The sequence below is a fragment of the Balaenoptera borealis genome, assembly GCF_965194805.1.
Source record: "Balaenoptera borealis genome assembly, chromosome: 1".
Taxonomy (NCBI): domain Eukaryota; kingdom Metazoa; phylum Chordata; class Mammalia; order Artiodactyla; family Balaenopteridae; genus Balaenoptera; species Balaenoptera borealis.
This window is the reverse complement of record NC_138860.1, coordinates 33,838,566-33,854,768: the sequence shown is the minus strand read 5'-3', so window position 1 is coordinate 33,854,768 and position 16,203 is coordinate 33,838,566. Positions and strand designations below refer to the sequence as shown.

Sequence of the window (16,203 nt, the reverse complement as noted above, 5' to 3'; positions counted from 1 at the left end):
AAAGCCAGGAGGGTGGGGACGGGAAGGGGGTGGGAGGGGGGCAGAAGGAAGCCGTCTCCAGGGCCCCGAGCGAGCGTTGGCTGAGGACGGGAGCCAGCCAGTGAGCGGAGCCTGGGAGAGGGAGGAGCACATCTTGATGCAGAGATGCTGCAGTGGCTCCAGCGTGCGCACACACACGCGCCCTCACCCGCCACCGCCACTGCCGCCGCTGCCGCGCCAGGACAGCAGGGATCAGCTGAGGCTGAGGCGAGCCGGGAGGAGAGGAGGGCGGCCCCGGGGGCTGGCGGCTGGGCTGGCTCTGGCTCCCCGGCATGAGCAGCGTCCACCTACCGCAGCCAACACCCTTCTTTCACCCCAGGTAGGTGCCAACCGCTTTTGTCTCCTCCAGTCCTGGGGCTCCCCAGGGCGCTGCTGTGGGCAGGGGCTCCGCGTTCAGTTTCCTGGCAACTTGGGAGGGGGCAGGGACAGCGCAGGAACCCCAGCTGGTTGGCAGGGGCCAGTCTGACTTCTCACCCCAGCCCCACAGGGGCCACCAGGACTGGAGATCCCCTCCGCCCTACGTGGGTGGCATCCTTGAGGGCCCTAGCAGGCCAAGCCTGGCCCGGAAGCTGGACCCCAGCAGTGTGTCCAGGAATTCAAGCCACAGGCTGGTAGCAACAACTGCCTCCGGAGAGGGCAGAGGCTATGGGCCTGCCCCGCATTCCTGGTCCAGGGCTTGACCGTCCATGAGGCCAAGTCCCAGACCCTGACCTGCCCCCAGATATCCCTGGATGGAATTGAGCCTGACTGCCCAGACCTGAGGTCCCCCTGGGTCTGCCTGTGCAGGGTGGCCTCTTTGCAAAGTCTTGCTTCTGTTCGACAGAGGGGAAGGCTGTGGGAGACAAGGAGAGACTGGAGCACAAGTTTGGGCAAAGCCCTGTCCTGGAGCGGGGACATAGGGAGGAGAAACTGAGGCAAGTCACATCCCTTCCCCCCTCCCCAACCTTATCTTCTCCTCGGATCCCTCCCCCTCATCCTCACTGGTGGGAAGAAAGGATTTGCAGAAGTTTGGCTTTCCAGTGGGGAAAGGGGCTAGGCTAGAAGAGGGAGGGGCACCATTTAGGGAGTCTAGAAAGAGAGGACAATCCTTCTGTCCAGCACCGTGGGGCTTACATAATAGCCAGGGGTGGGGGAAGCAGCCCCAGCCAGTGTCCAGAGATGAATCCCATCACCTTCTCCAGGAGGGATTCCCAGGTCTGGGAGGCAAGGAAACGGGTGAGCTGAGACAGTGCCTGTGGAAGGAGAGAGTCCTGACCCTACACAGGCACAAAGCCAGGGACCCTTCAGCCACAGAGCACTGGGGGCTGAGCCTGTGTCCCAGGAGGAAAAGTTGTCAGTCAAGGTTGTTTGGAGGTTTGGGAATCTAGACAGACCAGGATGGAGTGAGCTGTGAGTACCCATGGCCCCTGCCCTGGAGAAGGGCAGGTTTTTTTAGCCCCCAGGTTTCCTGCCCTTAACTTCCCCCACTTCATGTCCAGCCTGCAACTGGTCAGACTCTTATCACCCTTTCCTCTCAGCCTGACTCCCCAAGGCCCCAAACTCCCTTCCCAGTCCAGCTGGCATCCTTTCTCTTCTGCTCAAAGGGAAGCAGGAAGAGGAAGAGCCCAAATAACCCAGAAGGTCAGTGATCTGACCTCATTCTGGGCAGCAGTCTCAGGCTCCTCTCCCAACCTCCTGGCCAGAGAGCCCCTACCTCCACTTAGCCTCTGAGTCCCCGCCTCCCAGTTGCACTCAGAGCCACTGGAGATCAAGGGCAGCAAAGGGTGGGCCACCTGTGGGAGAGGCTGGAGGTGGAGCAGGGAGATGGTGCCCTGACTCCTGTCCTCGGGGGAAGGGAGTTCTGCCCTTAGACACAGCAGCATCCAAACCCTTCCCCAGGGTGCCCCACAGTTAACCCCTTCTAGCCAGGCTGCAGGACCACTCAAGGAAGGCTTTGACCACGAGGTCAAAGTTCTTCCTAATTTCCCATGAGATCTATCAGGAGTCACCAGCCAGCAAGAGGGAGGTGGGAGGTGAGACAGACAGGGAGGGGCCGCAGAGCCCATGGCATCAAAGTCACCCAAGATCCACCTGTCCTTCTGGGGCTCACCGTAAGCCGTGAGGGAAGCAGGGGCACACTGCCCTAGGAAAGGTGTCCCCTGCTCTCTCTCTCTTATTCCCCACCCATCTTCTATGCCCCACCCGGCCAAGCTCTGTCCTCACATTCCCTTCCTGGTCGAATGCACTCCTCCACCTACCCCGCACCGTTCCCCCTGCCAGATTTCACTCCTTATGCAACTCCATTCCAGCACCTTCTCTGCCAGCAGTTGTTCAAATAGAGACACGTGTGGGATGGGCCTCTGAAGAAGTGTGCTCAACGGGATGGTTGCACACATTGTCTCTGACCGACTGACCAGACTTGCTCCTCAGGAGTAAGTACAAAGAAGGAGGTGCCCCCCAAGGTATCCGCTCTGACTTTAAGGCCATCAGGGAAGCAATACCTTTGGGGTGGTTTGGAGAATGCACTGTGCCTCACCTCCCAGAAACATCCTCAGCCAAATGTTTGTAAGAAAGCTTATCTACACACATTTATGCCTGAGGTTGGAACCACAGGGTTGAGGATTGATACACAGCGAAAGAAGAACTAGAGCAAAAGATATGCCAGTGAAGCAGGAGAGATTGAAGCTAGACTGCAGGAGACACTTCCTCACCAGGAAGACGTGCCATGAGGAAGTAGGGCAACCTCCTTTCCAATGACTCTATGAGGGTGTGGAGAACTGGAGTCTGTCCAAGCTTAGAGACAGTCCTGCCTAGAAGTAGAGGTTGGGCTAGGTGACCTGTTAATTTCTCCCAGCCTCAGGTTATCCTCTTGCAAATGGTACAGGGGGAGGTGACTCAGGAATCCATAAGAAGACAGATATCCTTTTCTCTCCCTCCTGCATGCTGGCCACCTCTCAACCTTCTGGACCTCCCTAATCTAGACCAAACCCCCCAGGACTTTGCTAACTTGGAACATTCATGGGAGTTTCCATGGGTTCTGTGCCCCAGTGGTAACTGTCCTGGAGTAAAGAAGTACTTCCATGGGTTTAATGAGTTCTCTCGATACAAAATGAGCCCATGTTTCCTTGTTTACCCAGAGAGGATGCAAAAAAAGGCAAAAGTGTGTGACATTCTCACCCAAAACTGAATACACTCCATCCCAGAACACATGCAGACCCAAGTGCACCTCAGCATCTTTATCCGATGAGCCCCACCCCACACTTGGGGCACGCATCCAGATGAAACCTGCTGGGTCTCCTCCAGCCCAGCCCACATCCTCTGAATGTCCGCCGACCTCATAGACCAAAAGGCTCCCCGACCCTGGCTCTGGCTGAAGGGTGGCCTTCCTGTGGTGCAGCCCAACAGGTGCAGATAATCTGGGCCCTAGAGCGGAAACTAGCCTGAGGGGAGGAGCAAGTTCAAACCCACCTGGACCAGGCTTGGTTCTGAACCAGCCTGTCCAGGAATTAGAGGGAGTCACCTCTCAGCAGAGATGAGGGGACATGCAAAGTTGCTCCACTAGTTTCTTCCCGATTTGGATCTTCTGAACCAAGTTGAAACAATTGCTCCTACGCCTGATGTCTCAAAAGGGGCCCTCCTCCCAAAGCCCTCACTCGTTCTGCCCCCAGACCCCACACGGAGTAGGCAGGCAAGTAGGAAAACCTCGAGTCTGGGTGCTACTTGCCCACCCCCAGGTCCTCCCAGGAGAATGCAAGGCTCTCCCCTTCTGCCCACTCCCCACTTTGAGGGGTCTCTTCAGTGGAGAGGGTGGGGACAGAAGGGCCAAAGACTCCCGGCTGCAGATCAAGGGCCGGACTTCCCCGGCCCCGTGCCGCAAGCTCAGGCAAACCCATGAGCCTGGGAGCCACAGCTCTCCCCAGAGGGTACGGCAGTGCCAGGGCTGGGGCCTCAGGGAACCAGCTGCAAATACAAAGGGCCTGCAGAGAACACCGAGGGGTGGGAAGAGAGGGAGCACACAGAACAGGCTGGGGAGGGACCCAGCTGCAAGGCTGCCCTGTCACCAAGCAGTCCCTGTCCCCCCCTGGGGACTGAGAAGGTCCCTGTCCCACCCAAATATGCCCGAAGGACCTCCTCCAGCTCAGGGCACTGGCCCCGCCCGCACCGAGGCCTCTCAGCTCCAGTCCTCTTCCTGCCAGCTCCTGCCACCAGGCACGTGGGCCCACCAGGCCACTGAGGACACCCCATCCTCCCATGGGGTGTGGGCATGGCTCAGACCTTCCCGGAAGACAGTGGTCCCATCCCAGGTGGCAATTCCTTTCGTAGGTAGAGTCCCCCTCCCATCGTACACCCCACAGGCAGGAGGTGGGGTGGCTGAGGAGGAGCACCTGTTTGGGGGAGCCCACGTGGGTGTCCGAGCCCCGTGCTCTCCTGAACACGTGGTGTCTGGGCGAGTCTCTGTGTGTCCTTGTGCCTTGTCTGGAACGGCATGCCTGCCAGTGCTGGCCCAGGCCCGCCACGCCTGTGGGGTACAGCAGGAAGGCACCCGCCCAGGGAGACTGTGGGAGACTCTCAGCGTTCTCGACACATGTGAGCCTGGCCGGATGTCTCGACTGTGTGGAAGTGAGCCCGACTCACAGCCGGGCACAGTGTCTGTCGACACACTTGTGTGTCCCTCGGTGTGCTGGGGTCTGTGCTCGAGGCCCATGAGGGTTCTCAGTGATGAGCTCTGATCTTTCCCAAGCACTTATTGTGGGCTAGGAATTGTGCTGACCTCACAGGGGTCCCGGGAGGTGGGTACTACCCCTCTCATCCCCATTTTGCAGATGGAGACTGAGGCTCAGAGAGGTTAAGTAATGAACGTAATAACTGGGGTTACGCTGGTTAGTTATACTAAGGTTACACTGGCTAGTAATTGTCAGGCCTGTCAACGCAAGAGCCCACCCCACTAAGCCAGTGTGCTGCACTGCTAGGTGGAGCACGGTGGGGACCCGAGGGGCTCCTATAATACCTGTCAGCTTATAACAAGTCACTTAGTCTCTGCCCTCAAATGGGCTCCAAACTCCTTCTTTTCCTACCACCACCCATCCCAAAGCTGCTCAAATCTCCATTGTCCAGGGGGAAGGAGAGACAGGCTTGGGGCCAGGAGCTCAGTACCCCAAGGGAAAGCACTTGGGCGGAGTGTGTCTTTCATTTTCTGACGCCTCTGTGCAAGGGTCCTCAGCCCAGCAAACCCTGGAGTCCAGCTCACAGCCTTCCATCCCCCAGCTGTCCTCCAGGCCCTTTGTCTCCTGGGCCCAGCAATTCGGCCAGCTCCCCCTGGTCTCCCAGAACCCCAAGCAGATTATGAGCCCCCCACGTTCTCCCAGGACCGGCCCTGAATGGTGACAGCCTGTGTCCGCCTGTGCCAGCCTGTGCCTGCACCCCCGCACCAGGGCAGCTGGCCGGGGCCAGGCTTGGCTGGCTCAGGGTCCACAGGGCCAGCTCTAGGCCTGGCATAGCTCCACTCCGGCCTTCCTCTTGACAAAAAGGCCTCCTCCATCCTGGGTATTCTAGAATGTGTCACAGGGCAGATGTTATGGGGAGACGACTGGCCCATGCAGCTTGTGAGCACATCTCCCGCTGCACTCAGCTGGGCAGGGAGCTGGGCAAAGGCGGTGTTTTTATTCCTGCCTCCCCAGCACTTAGCACAATGCCTGGCACGTGGTGTTAAATACGCAGTGGGAATGGACGCAGGGCAAGACTGCATACCAACTGCCTCGTGTCAGGGAGGAAATAAGCTCCAACCTTTGACCCAAGCTCTGGGGGTGTGGGGATGTGCGTTCACACAAGGCCTTAGCACACAGTGGCCTTGGCTCAATGTACATCTGATTGGGTTGATCAGCCTCTAATGCTCCCCGAGGGCAACCCTAGGTGCTTCCTGGTACCAGGCCCTCCCTGACCCATGTCTCCTCTGAGGCTGCAGGTCTCAGGCCCCAGCGGGTGCCCAGGGCCCTTGAGCCCAGAGGTGACTGATAAAAGTCTGGATTACATCGAAGTTTAGGATGAGCAGAGGGATTGTATTATCCATGATGTATGGTAATTACTTATGGTAAGAGAGAGAACAGATAATTCTGACCACTGTGGGGTGGAGGTGAATGATCCAGGGTGCAGGGCTCCTGGTAGATCACCGGGAAACAAGGCAGGGCTGGGACACAAGACACAGACACACACACACACACAGAGGCATATATTCAATACACAAAGACCGGATATACTCATATACAGACACATGCATATACACAGAGACACAAGACTAGACCACACATGTACACAGGGACATAGAGACAGAACACACAGATATGCACAAACATCACATACATGCGTACACACGCACACACGCACACCCACCCCACTCTCTCCAGCACTGCTGGTGGGCAACGGCAGACGGGCAGCAGCAGGCTCGTCCCCGGAGTCTCCAGCCCCGGCCGCAGGTCCCTGCCCGTCTGTTTCCGCTTTGCTCGGACACACTCGGGATAAGTGCCTGTCTCCCTGAGCCCACACCCTACCCCCTCGCTGAGCTCTCAAGACTGGCAGGCAGACAAAGGGCAGGAAGCAAACGATGACTGAGCACCTTCTCTGTGCCAGACTCCGGACGGGGCACACCTGTGCCAAAGGGGCGTTTTCAAACTCTTCGGAGCTGCGGAAACCTTTGTGTAAAGGGAACCTCGGAGGGAAGTCCAGCAGATAAAGCAAGTATAAGTGGAGTTGCCCTGGCTGAAGTGGGGAGGGGGCCTGGTGCCCCATCTTCTCTCCACGCCCCTATCCTCACCGCCACCCCAAGGCAAGTCCAAACCGCCCCAAGACTGCCTCTGCAGGGCACGCCGTACCTCATTCAACACTCAGAGCAGCTCTGCAAAGGAAGGGTTACAATCTCCACTTCACAGATGAGAAAACAGGTCCACCAGGGGAGGTAACCTGTCCAAGCTCCCAACACTGTTAGGAGATGAAGCCAAGGTCACCAACTCCTGTCCGTCGATTCCAAATCCTGTTGTGGTTCCCAGTGCCCCAGTGGCTCCGTATCATGAGGACAGCTTCCTGCATTTGTGTACCATCCAGGGTCCTGCTTCTAGATTCTTCCATGGCTAAGCACCCTGCTGACCCCAGCAACCTGAGAGCCTGTGTGAGAGTGTATGTGTGTATGAGAGGGAGGGAGTGTGTGAGTGAGAGACAATGTGTGTGAGAGGGAGTATGAGGGGTGTGTGTGTGTGTGTGTGTGTGTGCCCTGGGGTTGCCCTTGGGCAGCACTGAAGACTGGTCAGCCCCCTGTGTGAGTGTGAGTGTGAGCATGTGACATGGAGGCATACAATCACAGCTGTTCTCAAGCAGTTAAATACAACACACAAGTGATACCTATTCTGCGCTGAGGGTGCTGGGGGCGTGTTGGACGGGCTGGAAGTGCTGAACCTCTGGGTTCAAGCCTGGAACTGAAAGTGGCAAGGATAGGGAGGGACAGGTGGAGAGGTGGCACCTGGCCCCCTTCCTGACACAGGGAGGTAGGTATGAGGCTGGAGTTGGGGCAGGGGAGGGAGTGCCATCTGTTTAAACACTACTCCCGCCACTCGCACCGGAACACCAAGCTTCTCAGCCTATATCCTCCCTGACGGGCCCTGGGCCCACTTCTCCCCTCTCTTCCCCCCACCCCCCGCCTGCTCCTTCGGTGCCAGCTGTGACTGTTGGGAAGGCAGGAACGGGGTGGTGGTGATCAACATTGAGGTTTAAGGGCATTTGGGAGCCCTCTATTTCCCGGGGAATAGAGCCCGCAGTGAGGCCGGGAGACCCTGAGCTTGCACCGGTCTTCGGACTCTGCACTGGCCCTAGAGGCAGACTCAGGTCATCAGCAGCCTGCCTCCTCCACCTCCCCACTCCCATCCAGGGGCAGCATTCCCAGGCCCTCGGCCACCCTGCACTCTCTGGGAGCATCACAGTCTCCGAGCTGGAAGAGACACTAGAGAGCACCCATTTTACAGATGAGGACACTGAGGCACAGAGATGGCATGGGTCTTGAAGCCAGTTAGTGGAAGAGCCCCCGGCCGGGCTCTCTCCCTCAACCTTAGATCCTCACCTTCTGCTCTTAGTTTTCTGCAAAGCAGGTAGCAGGGCAGAGAAGCAGAATATGCAGCAGGGTGATCTGGCTCCCAGTAGCCTGGGAGCCCAGTGACCCAGACTCAGTCTGGTAACCAAGAAGCAGGCCCCTGAGATTCCACACTCTCCCCGCCCCAAACTGGGCAAGACAGCCTGGAGATGGGGAGTAGGTGGAAGGCTGGACCTGCTCTCCCCCCAGGATGAGAACCCCCTCTCTCAGACTGATGGAGGGGGGCTCTGACTTGCTCTCGGTGTCCCCCAGGGAGCAGGTTCTCCAGGGCTCCAGGATTTAACCAAATCTCTGCTCATCTCGGCAAGAGGGAGGCTCCTCTAGGAGCTGCGTTAACTCTTTCAGCCCAGAAGGCCTGTCCAGGCCCTCTAGCCCATCTGGTTGGGAAGCCTTACTAAGGGGGCCAAGGTTATGGCTCCATCATGCACAGTACCTAAGTGCCTTACCTGGGGCCCAGGTGAGAGGGTGTGGACGAATCAATGAAACTCCTCCTCACTGGTAGAAAAACAAGGCTGGTTCCCAGAGACTTGATGCAGCTCCCAGAGGGGCTTATTACCCCCCACCCAGGCAGCTGTGTGCGGGGCAGGGGAAAGCGGGCCCGATTCCTAGAAGATGTCACTAGTTCCCCAAACCCAGGCACGGGCCCTGCTCTCTTCTGGCCCTGCGCTGAGAGCTATTACCGGGTGAGCAGGCGGTGGCTGCTCGCCTCCCAATTAGTCACTGCTTTCACTCCCTGAGCAACACCCTGCTGGCTGCACGGGAGGTGGGGTGAGGGTACAGGGCAGAGCCAGACTCCCAGGGGGCCAGCAGGAGGCACTCAGCCCTGGGAAGAGCTCCTTGGTAATGGCCAAGCCCCTTCCCCTGGGGCCCTGGGGAGGGTGAGAGCAATTCCAGCCTCTCCCCAGGCTGAGGCAAAAGCATCGCCGACCCAGATGTGCCTGGAGCTGGGAGGGGCGCTCCTCAGCTGAGTCCTCCCCTGTCTTTCTGCCTCCCTAGGTCCTTCTCAGCCTCCGGCCAGACTCTCCCTGGGCAGGGCTGAGGCTCCGCTCCTCCGCTCCCCACTTCTGCTTGCAACGCTCACCATGGGGACGCCTACCAGGAGGAAATCACACTTGCTAATGCTGGCCGCTGTGGCCCTTGTCTCCACTCCAGGTAAGAGGGCTTGTCTGGACTCCAAAGCCTAGCAGGCATGATCATAGCTTTATATCATTGCTATTATGTTAGTGATGACTACAGAAATAATTGACTGCACTGCTGTGGCACTTCAGTTTGAGGCCATTTCCTTATAGAATTTTCCTGCTTGTGGATTTTACTTTCCCTTTGAGATTAGGAGGAGAGGGAATGAGTCTTTGTCGTATTGTAGATGAGAAAAGCATGATCCAGAGAGGGTGAGGGACTTGCCCTGGGCCACACAGCAAGACTATGGCACAACCAGATCTCCATGACATCAGCCCAGAGTTGCAGCCTCTTACAGCTGCAAGCTTAAATTTAAAATTAGTTGCTTAGTTGTACTAGCCCCATTTCAAGGCCTCATAGCCGTATCGGATAGCACAGATTATAGAATATTTCCATCATCACAGAAAGTACTATTGGATAGTACTGCTCTAGGGTCCCCTGACCACGCAACTCTGGGAGGGTTCCTCAGGGCAACAATGAAGCCTGGCAAATGGACCAAATGTGGAACGGGATCTGGGAAGAGATGAGGCAGAGCAGGGCGTGGCCCAGGAAAAAGGCAAGAGGGACCCAAGCAAAAGTTCTCATGCCAGGGGTGCTTCAAGTGGGGAGAGGGGAGGAAGGCGGCTGGCAGAAGGAAAAGGAGGGCACGGAAAAGCGAGCAGTGCAGGCCAAGAGGCCCGGGCTGGCTGGATTCTGGAGAGTCTGCTAGGGAGGCGGTATGGGAGCCCCAGCCTGTCTGAGCTGGGGGAGCTTTCCAACAGCCTGCTGCTGCTCGGAGGGGCCTGCTGGAACCGCTGCTTGGCCTCTCTGCCCTGACCCCCAGCCCAGATCAATAGACGTTTCTTTTTTCCTTAAAGATCTCCATGGGAGAAAGAGTACCCATCCTCTGGTGTCCTTCTGGAGTTCTAGCTACCTCAGGCTCCACCTCCCCATCCCACAGCCCCTGCAAGGCTGAAACCAGCACATTTTAAATTCTTCGTCTCACCAGGGAAGGACTCCACTGGCATAGTTTCAGATGTTCTCATTATGTCCTAACCACCTCCCAACCCAGCATCCAAGTCAGTGAGGCTGCTGGGAAATAGGGGAGCCTCCCAGGCCCCCAGCTCCAGGCCTAGTTTCCAGTGCCAGGGCCCCCCAGGTCTGGAGGAGCTGCTGGGGTGGGGAGCCCAGGCTGCAAGGAGCAGGAGACACCCACACCAGAGAGAGTGGAGGAGCGGTGCCTGGGCTCCTCCGCGTTCCCCACCCTCAGGGTCAGTCAGTGCTGGGACCCCATCATCTGAGGTAAGCAGTATGTGCAGCCTCTGGGGTCCGTAGACCCCGAGAGGCAGGAAGGCCAAGGGAGACGGGACCTGGTCTGCCACCTCCAGCAACTGCAGAGGCAGGAGTGGAACATCCCATGGCTGTTCCCACCCCCTAGGAAGGGGCCTCAGCTCTTGGCTGTCTTTGCTCACCTACCCTGGGGATGCAGCTTTGGATTCCTGCACCCCAGTGCAAAGAAGGGCAGCGTGGCTTCCCCTCCACGGTCTCAGCTCCCTAATCTCCTTCCTCCACGAGGCCCTGATACCTGTGTTTGGGGGAGCAGAGTTGTCAGGATAAGGAATCAGGAGAGAATCAGAGAGGATGCCAAACAAGGACAGCACAGAGTGGGTGGCTCTCCCTGGGGGAGTGTGTGTGTGTGTGTGTGTGAGAAAGTGCATGTGTGGGTGGATGTGTGTGTAGCTTCAGAGGGAGGTGCGGGGTGAGTGAGGGTGTGTCTGTGGATGTTTGAGAGGGTGGAAATGTGAGTGAGTTATTGCATGGAGGGCATGCTACATTTGGGGGGATGATGAATGTGTATAGAAGGCCTTACACACAGTGCCATGGCTCTCAACTCTATCTGCTCTTCAGAATGCCCATGAGGCCCTTTTAAAATCTAGATTCCTGGGCCTCACTCCTAGAGATTCTGATTCAGTACCCCCAGGATGCAACAGTATCTCTGATGGTCCTGATGGGAGACTGAAGTCAAGAATTCTGAGCCCTGTGGTTAAGGACGCTGGCTATGGGGGGAGGCTGGCCAGGGTCCACATCCCTAGATCTGCTCCTTCTCGCTGTGTGACTTGGGGCAAGTTATTTAACCTTCTAAGTCTCAGTTTTCACATTAGCCAAACGAGAAAATGGCACTGCCTACCTTGTAAAGAGGTTATGAGAAAGAAATGTGGAGCATGGTATTTGGTAAAGAGTTAGCCCTCAATAAACAGCATCTATTTTGTTATTATGAATGCCTAGATGTAGATATAAATAAGTATATGTGGACATTTGTAGCCATATGTGCATGGGAACGGATGTGTGTATAAATGTGTATATCTGACTACTGGAGTAGCTTAGAGTCATGTATGTATATATGTGTGGTGTCTGTGGGCCTGTAAGGAAGTGTGTGTACGTGAGAGGTGGAAAGCATGTGTCTGTGGATATTGGGGTGGGGGTGTGTACATGGCTGAATGCCGGGGAGAATGCTTTTTCCGGAAGCTTAAATTATCAGCGTGCCCCAGGCCCACTCAGCCACCATCCCCCCCCCACCACCACCACCATCCAGACAGAGTTACTGGAAGCTGCTGTTATGCAAGGTTGTTCCCAGCAGCGTGGCCGCCTCCGCTACCCCTCCTCTCCCTCCCCTCCCGGCAGTCCCAGCTGGGGCAGGGTCCCTACCCTCCACCACCATCATTAACTTAGGATTAAGCTGGGCTCCAGCCGAGAAGATGCGCCGCCATCTCCGAGGCCTGGGGCGGCAATGAGGGATAGTGACGGGTGGTGGGGAGGGGGGATGGGGGATGCCATTTCAGGGAGCCGTACCTCCTTCCTCATTCTGAGAGCTGCTTAACAGCTGCCATCACTCCCAGGGGTCCAAGGCTGGGCCTCAGCTGTGGCATGGGGCCCACCCCCACCCCTGGACTAAGGCTGACAGCTGGGTGCACCAGGAGAGCAGGCACTAATTGGTTAATGGGGATCCCCCCACGACCCACCAAGGAGGGCCTGAAATCAGCTTCATGGAGGGTTAGGAGCCAGTTAGGGGTGGCCTGGCTCCTGCCTGACACCACAAAGGCAAAGAATGACGGGCCGCACCAGTCAGCAAACAGAGGCAGATGTGAAACGCTGCCCTGTGCCTCTCAGACCCTGCCCCGGTGAGCCTGGACGAGGGGACGTGAAGAGCAAGGCATCTACCCGGGAGGGGGCCAGGCAGGAAAATGCCGTTTGCATGTGGGATACCCATCTGCCCAACAAATGCAGGAACCCGAGGTCTAGAACTGCGCGTGCCACAGGCTTGCCCTGTGACCGTGGGCAAGTCGCTCCCTTTTCTGGGCCTCTCTTTCTTGAAATGTCACAGTGGAATTTTATAAAATGCCCCAAAGCAACCTGTACGTCGTCCACCCACCATTGAGACTTCCTCTTCCCCTGACCCCCACCCGACCCCCTCACTTGGGTCCAGGAGACAGAGGCTGAGTACACACCCTGTGTCAGGCTGAGCCCTGCTACAGACCCTGGGAGGGGGGTTCATCTTCTTTCCATTTCACAGGTGGAGACGCTGAGGCTTAGAAGGGTCCTGTAACAGCTAATAGAGGCCCAGAGCCAGAGCACGTTCTCTCAGGACGCCCTCCCCAGAAGGGGCACTAGGCTCCAGGGCCACACCTCCTCTCTCCCCCTTTTCAGCCAGTGGCTCCCATGCATCTCTCAAGGCCCATCTCACACCCTGCAGGTCAGCTCTTCCATGAGTCCCCTGACTGCTTCCACTCCAAGGGTCCCTGCTCTTGAACCTAAACCACTATTACGGCTCTCGCCTACTGTCAGTTTTCTGTCTTCTTCCCTGGATCGCAAGCTCCTTGAGGAAGAGGGACTGTGTCTTACTCATTTTGCTACACAGTGCCTCGCCCAGTGCTAAGTATACAGCAGGTACTCAATATCTGAATATAGGAGGGGTGACTGACTGAACTAATTGACTAGATGGGGTCTGCCCAACCTATTGAAATTCAAATTTTAATTAATTATAATTAAATAAAATTTAAAATCTGGTTCCTCAGCTGCACTAGCCATATTTCAGGGGCACAATGGCTAGTGGCAAATGGCTACTGTACCAGACAGGGTAGAAAATGGAACCTTTCCAACACTGCCGAAAGTTCTATTGGACAGCACTGCCCTGGAGGCCAGGCTCCAGCTGGCCCCTAGGCCCTGAGACCTCTGGTGGTGTCCCCCATCTGCAGCTTGGAGCTCAGCCTGGGGATCCCCGGCCACCTTTGGGCCTGTCTTTGAAGACCAGCCCCTCGGTCTGCTATTCCCAGAGGAGTCCACAGAGGAGAAGGTGACACTGGCATGCCGTGCCCGGGCCAGCCCTCCGGCCACCTACAGGTGAGACCCCCGCAGTGGTGCTGGGAGGCCCTGGGCAGTGGGCAATTGTTCGTCACATCAGCCCCTGTCTGCCCCCACTGCAGGTGGAAGATGAATGGCACCGAGATGAAGCTGGAGCCAGGCTCCCGCCACCAGCTGGTTGGGGGCAACCTGGTCATCATGAACCCCACCAAAGCCCAGGACGCCGGCGTCTACCAGTGCCTGGCCTCCAACCCAGTGGGCACCGTTGTCAGCAGGGAGGCTGTCCTCCGCTTTGGCTGTGAGCCCCACGGGGTGCCGGGACGCTTTGGGGGTAGAGAAGAAAGGGCTGGAAAAAGTGTCCAGAAAGGGCGGGTGACTACTTCCCCATGGAGCCTGAGCTGGGGAGGGTCCCCCAGGCTTGGAGGACAACGCCTGAGCACATGGTCTCCACCTCCAGTCCTGCAGGAATTCTCCAAGGAGGAGCGAGACCCAGTGAAAACCCACGAAGGTTGGGGTGTGATGTTGCCCTGTAACCCACCCGCCCACTACCCAGGTGAGTCAGGCCCCTGGACCATGTTAGACGGAGGGCACAGGAGGGGCTTCTGGCCACTCAGCAGAAGAGAGATGGAGTAAGAGGTGGTGAGTGACCCTTGGAAGCACTGATCCCTGGGTGCCAACTCTAAATGATTCTGTGCCCCACCCCCATCAGACTGGGAGGTCCCCAAGGGCAGGGGCTGTTTCCCCAGCAGACAGCACTCCCTGAGGGCAGAGATAAAGTCGCATCTTCCCTCTAGGTCTCCCCTCAGCCCCAGTTCAGGGCACAGGGGCTCTCAGGACAGGGTCTACAGATCCCCAGCAGCGCGTTGAGGTCCTACCCAGAGTTGCTCCATTAGCCCAGCACCCCCGGTTTCCTCAAACTCCCCATTCCTAGGCTTGTCCTACCGCTGGCTCCTCAACGAGTTCCCCAACTTCATCCCTACGGACGGGCGTCACTTCGTGTCCCAGACCACAGGGAACCTGTACATTGCCCGGACCAATGCCTCAGACTTGGGCAACTACTCCTGCCTGGCCACAAGCCACATGGATTTCTCCACCAAGAGCGTCTTCAGCAAGTTTGCTCAGCTCAACCTGGCTGCAGAAGGTCAGGGTCAGCGGGCAAGGCGAGGAGGAGGGAGCTGAAGGGGTCAGGGGGCGTTCCCTTTGAAGTTGTGAAGAGCAGCTCAAAGGGCACGGGGTCTGGGCCTGGACCCCAGGGTCTTCCTGCTACATGGCCTCAGACCCTTGCTGCATGCCCCCAAGGGGAAAGGGAGTCAAGAAAGTGTGGGCTCTGAGTTGTGCTGAGATCCTAAGCACAGGAGCACCTGATCTGGATCAGCTACATCTGACATGTGAACCCTCTCTCCCCAGACACCAGGCTCTTTGCCCCCAGCATCAAGGCCCGGTTCCCAGCAGAGACCTATGCACTGGTGGGGCAGCAGGTCACCCTGGAGTGCTTCGCCTTCGGGAAGTGAGTGGTAGGGGAGGGAGGGGGCAGGCCAGGGCACAGCCTCTCAGAGCCCCTCAGGGAGAGGGCAGGCAGGGCCAGCTCTCAGCCATCTTGGTGCCTTCGCAGGGTCTAGCAGAGTGCCAGACCCACAGTGGGTAGCAACCGCCACTCACTGGGCACTGACTCTCTGGGTGAGGCATCTTCCCAGCAACGTGCATGATAGGCTCAGGCAGCTTATACAACACCCCAGGCTGGGGGCAGGTAGCATGGTGTGTGGACCCCAACCCAGCCTGCCTCGTTCAAATACTAGCTCTGTCACTTACTGGCTGGGAGACCTTGGGTAAACCACTTAACCTCTCTGTGCCTCAGTTTCCCTATTTGTACATGGTGATAATAATAGTACCTACCTCATGGGGTTGTTATGAGGATTGAATGAACTAATATATGTACAGTGCTTAGAATAGCATCTGGTATTTAGTTAGTATTCTATGGATGCTAACAGTTATCTCTTAAAATAGAAAATACATAATAGAACTCTTACTCTCTCAGAAAAAGGACTCACTGGAACAGGGCTAAGCAAATAGCAGGTACTCAATAAATGTTTGTAGAATGAATGAAAGAATGTGATTTGTGCATTGGTCCCCTCCTCCCTCACATATCTCCTGTGGTTACCCAAGATGCCCCCTGCTTTGTGGAAAGTTACTGGTCTTCCAGAAAATCCATATTTAAAACACATGAAGGGTAATACATTACCCTTTAAGACTCACTGATACCTCAGTCCATTTTCGTACACAGATTACTAACAACCAAATCCCCTTTGAAAAGTAGAGGCAAGGCCCTGTTGGGGAGAGGAGGAAGGGGACCCATAAAGAACCAGGTTGCAGGCCACTGCTGAGGAGGGCAGGCTCAGAAGAGGCCAGGGCAGGGTGGGGGCAGGCAGGGAGGGCAAGTCAGCTTCAGGGAACAGACCACCTATGCTCTGAGCCTCCCTGGGAGAGGCCCGTCCTCCTCTCCTGGCCGCTCTCCCTCTGTCTCTTCCCGGCCCTCCTCCCCG

The 16,203-nt window shown here is 57.0% G+C and overlaps 1 protein-coding gene across 3 annotated transcripts in view; it reads left to right on the top strand.

The window, feature by feature from the left end:
• Positions 1 to 16,203, top strand: part of CNTN2 (contactin 2) — a 42,969-nt gene that overhangs the window by 10,942 nt on the left and 15,824 nt on the right. The window contains exons 1-7 of one of the 3 annotated variants that reach the window (XM_082396465.1): positions 865 to 953; positions 9,146 to 9,301; positions 13,558 to 13,702; positions 13,786 to 13,961; positions 14,121 to 14,216; positions 14,595 to 14,804; positions 15,071 to 15,170. In XM_082396465.1, the coding sequence (XP_082252591.1) occupies positions 9,232 to 9,301; positions 13,558 to 13,702; positions 13,786 to 13,961; positions 14,121 to 14,216; positions 14,595 to 14,804; positions 15,071 to 15,170 (797 nt within the window). In that variant the 5' untranslated portion in view covers positions 865 to 953; positions 9,146 to 9,231. Of the gene's footprint in view, positions 1 to 864; positions 954 to 1,008; positions 2,451 to 9,145; positions 9,302 to 13,557; positions 13,703 to 13,785; positions 13,962 to 14,120; positions 14,217 to 14,594; positions 14,805 to 15,070; positions 15,171 to 16,203 lie in introns of those variants that run through there. The other 2 variants (XM_082396467.1, XM_082396466.1) reach the window with 2 other exon arrangements.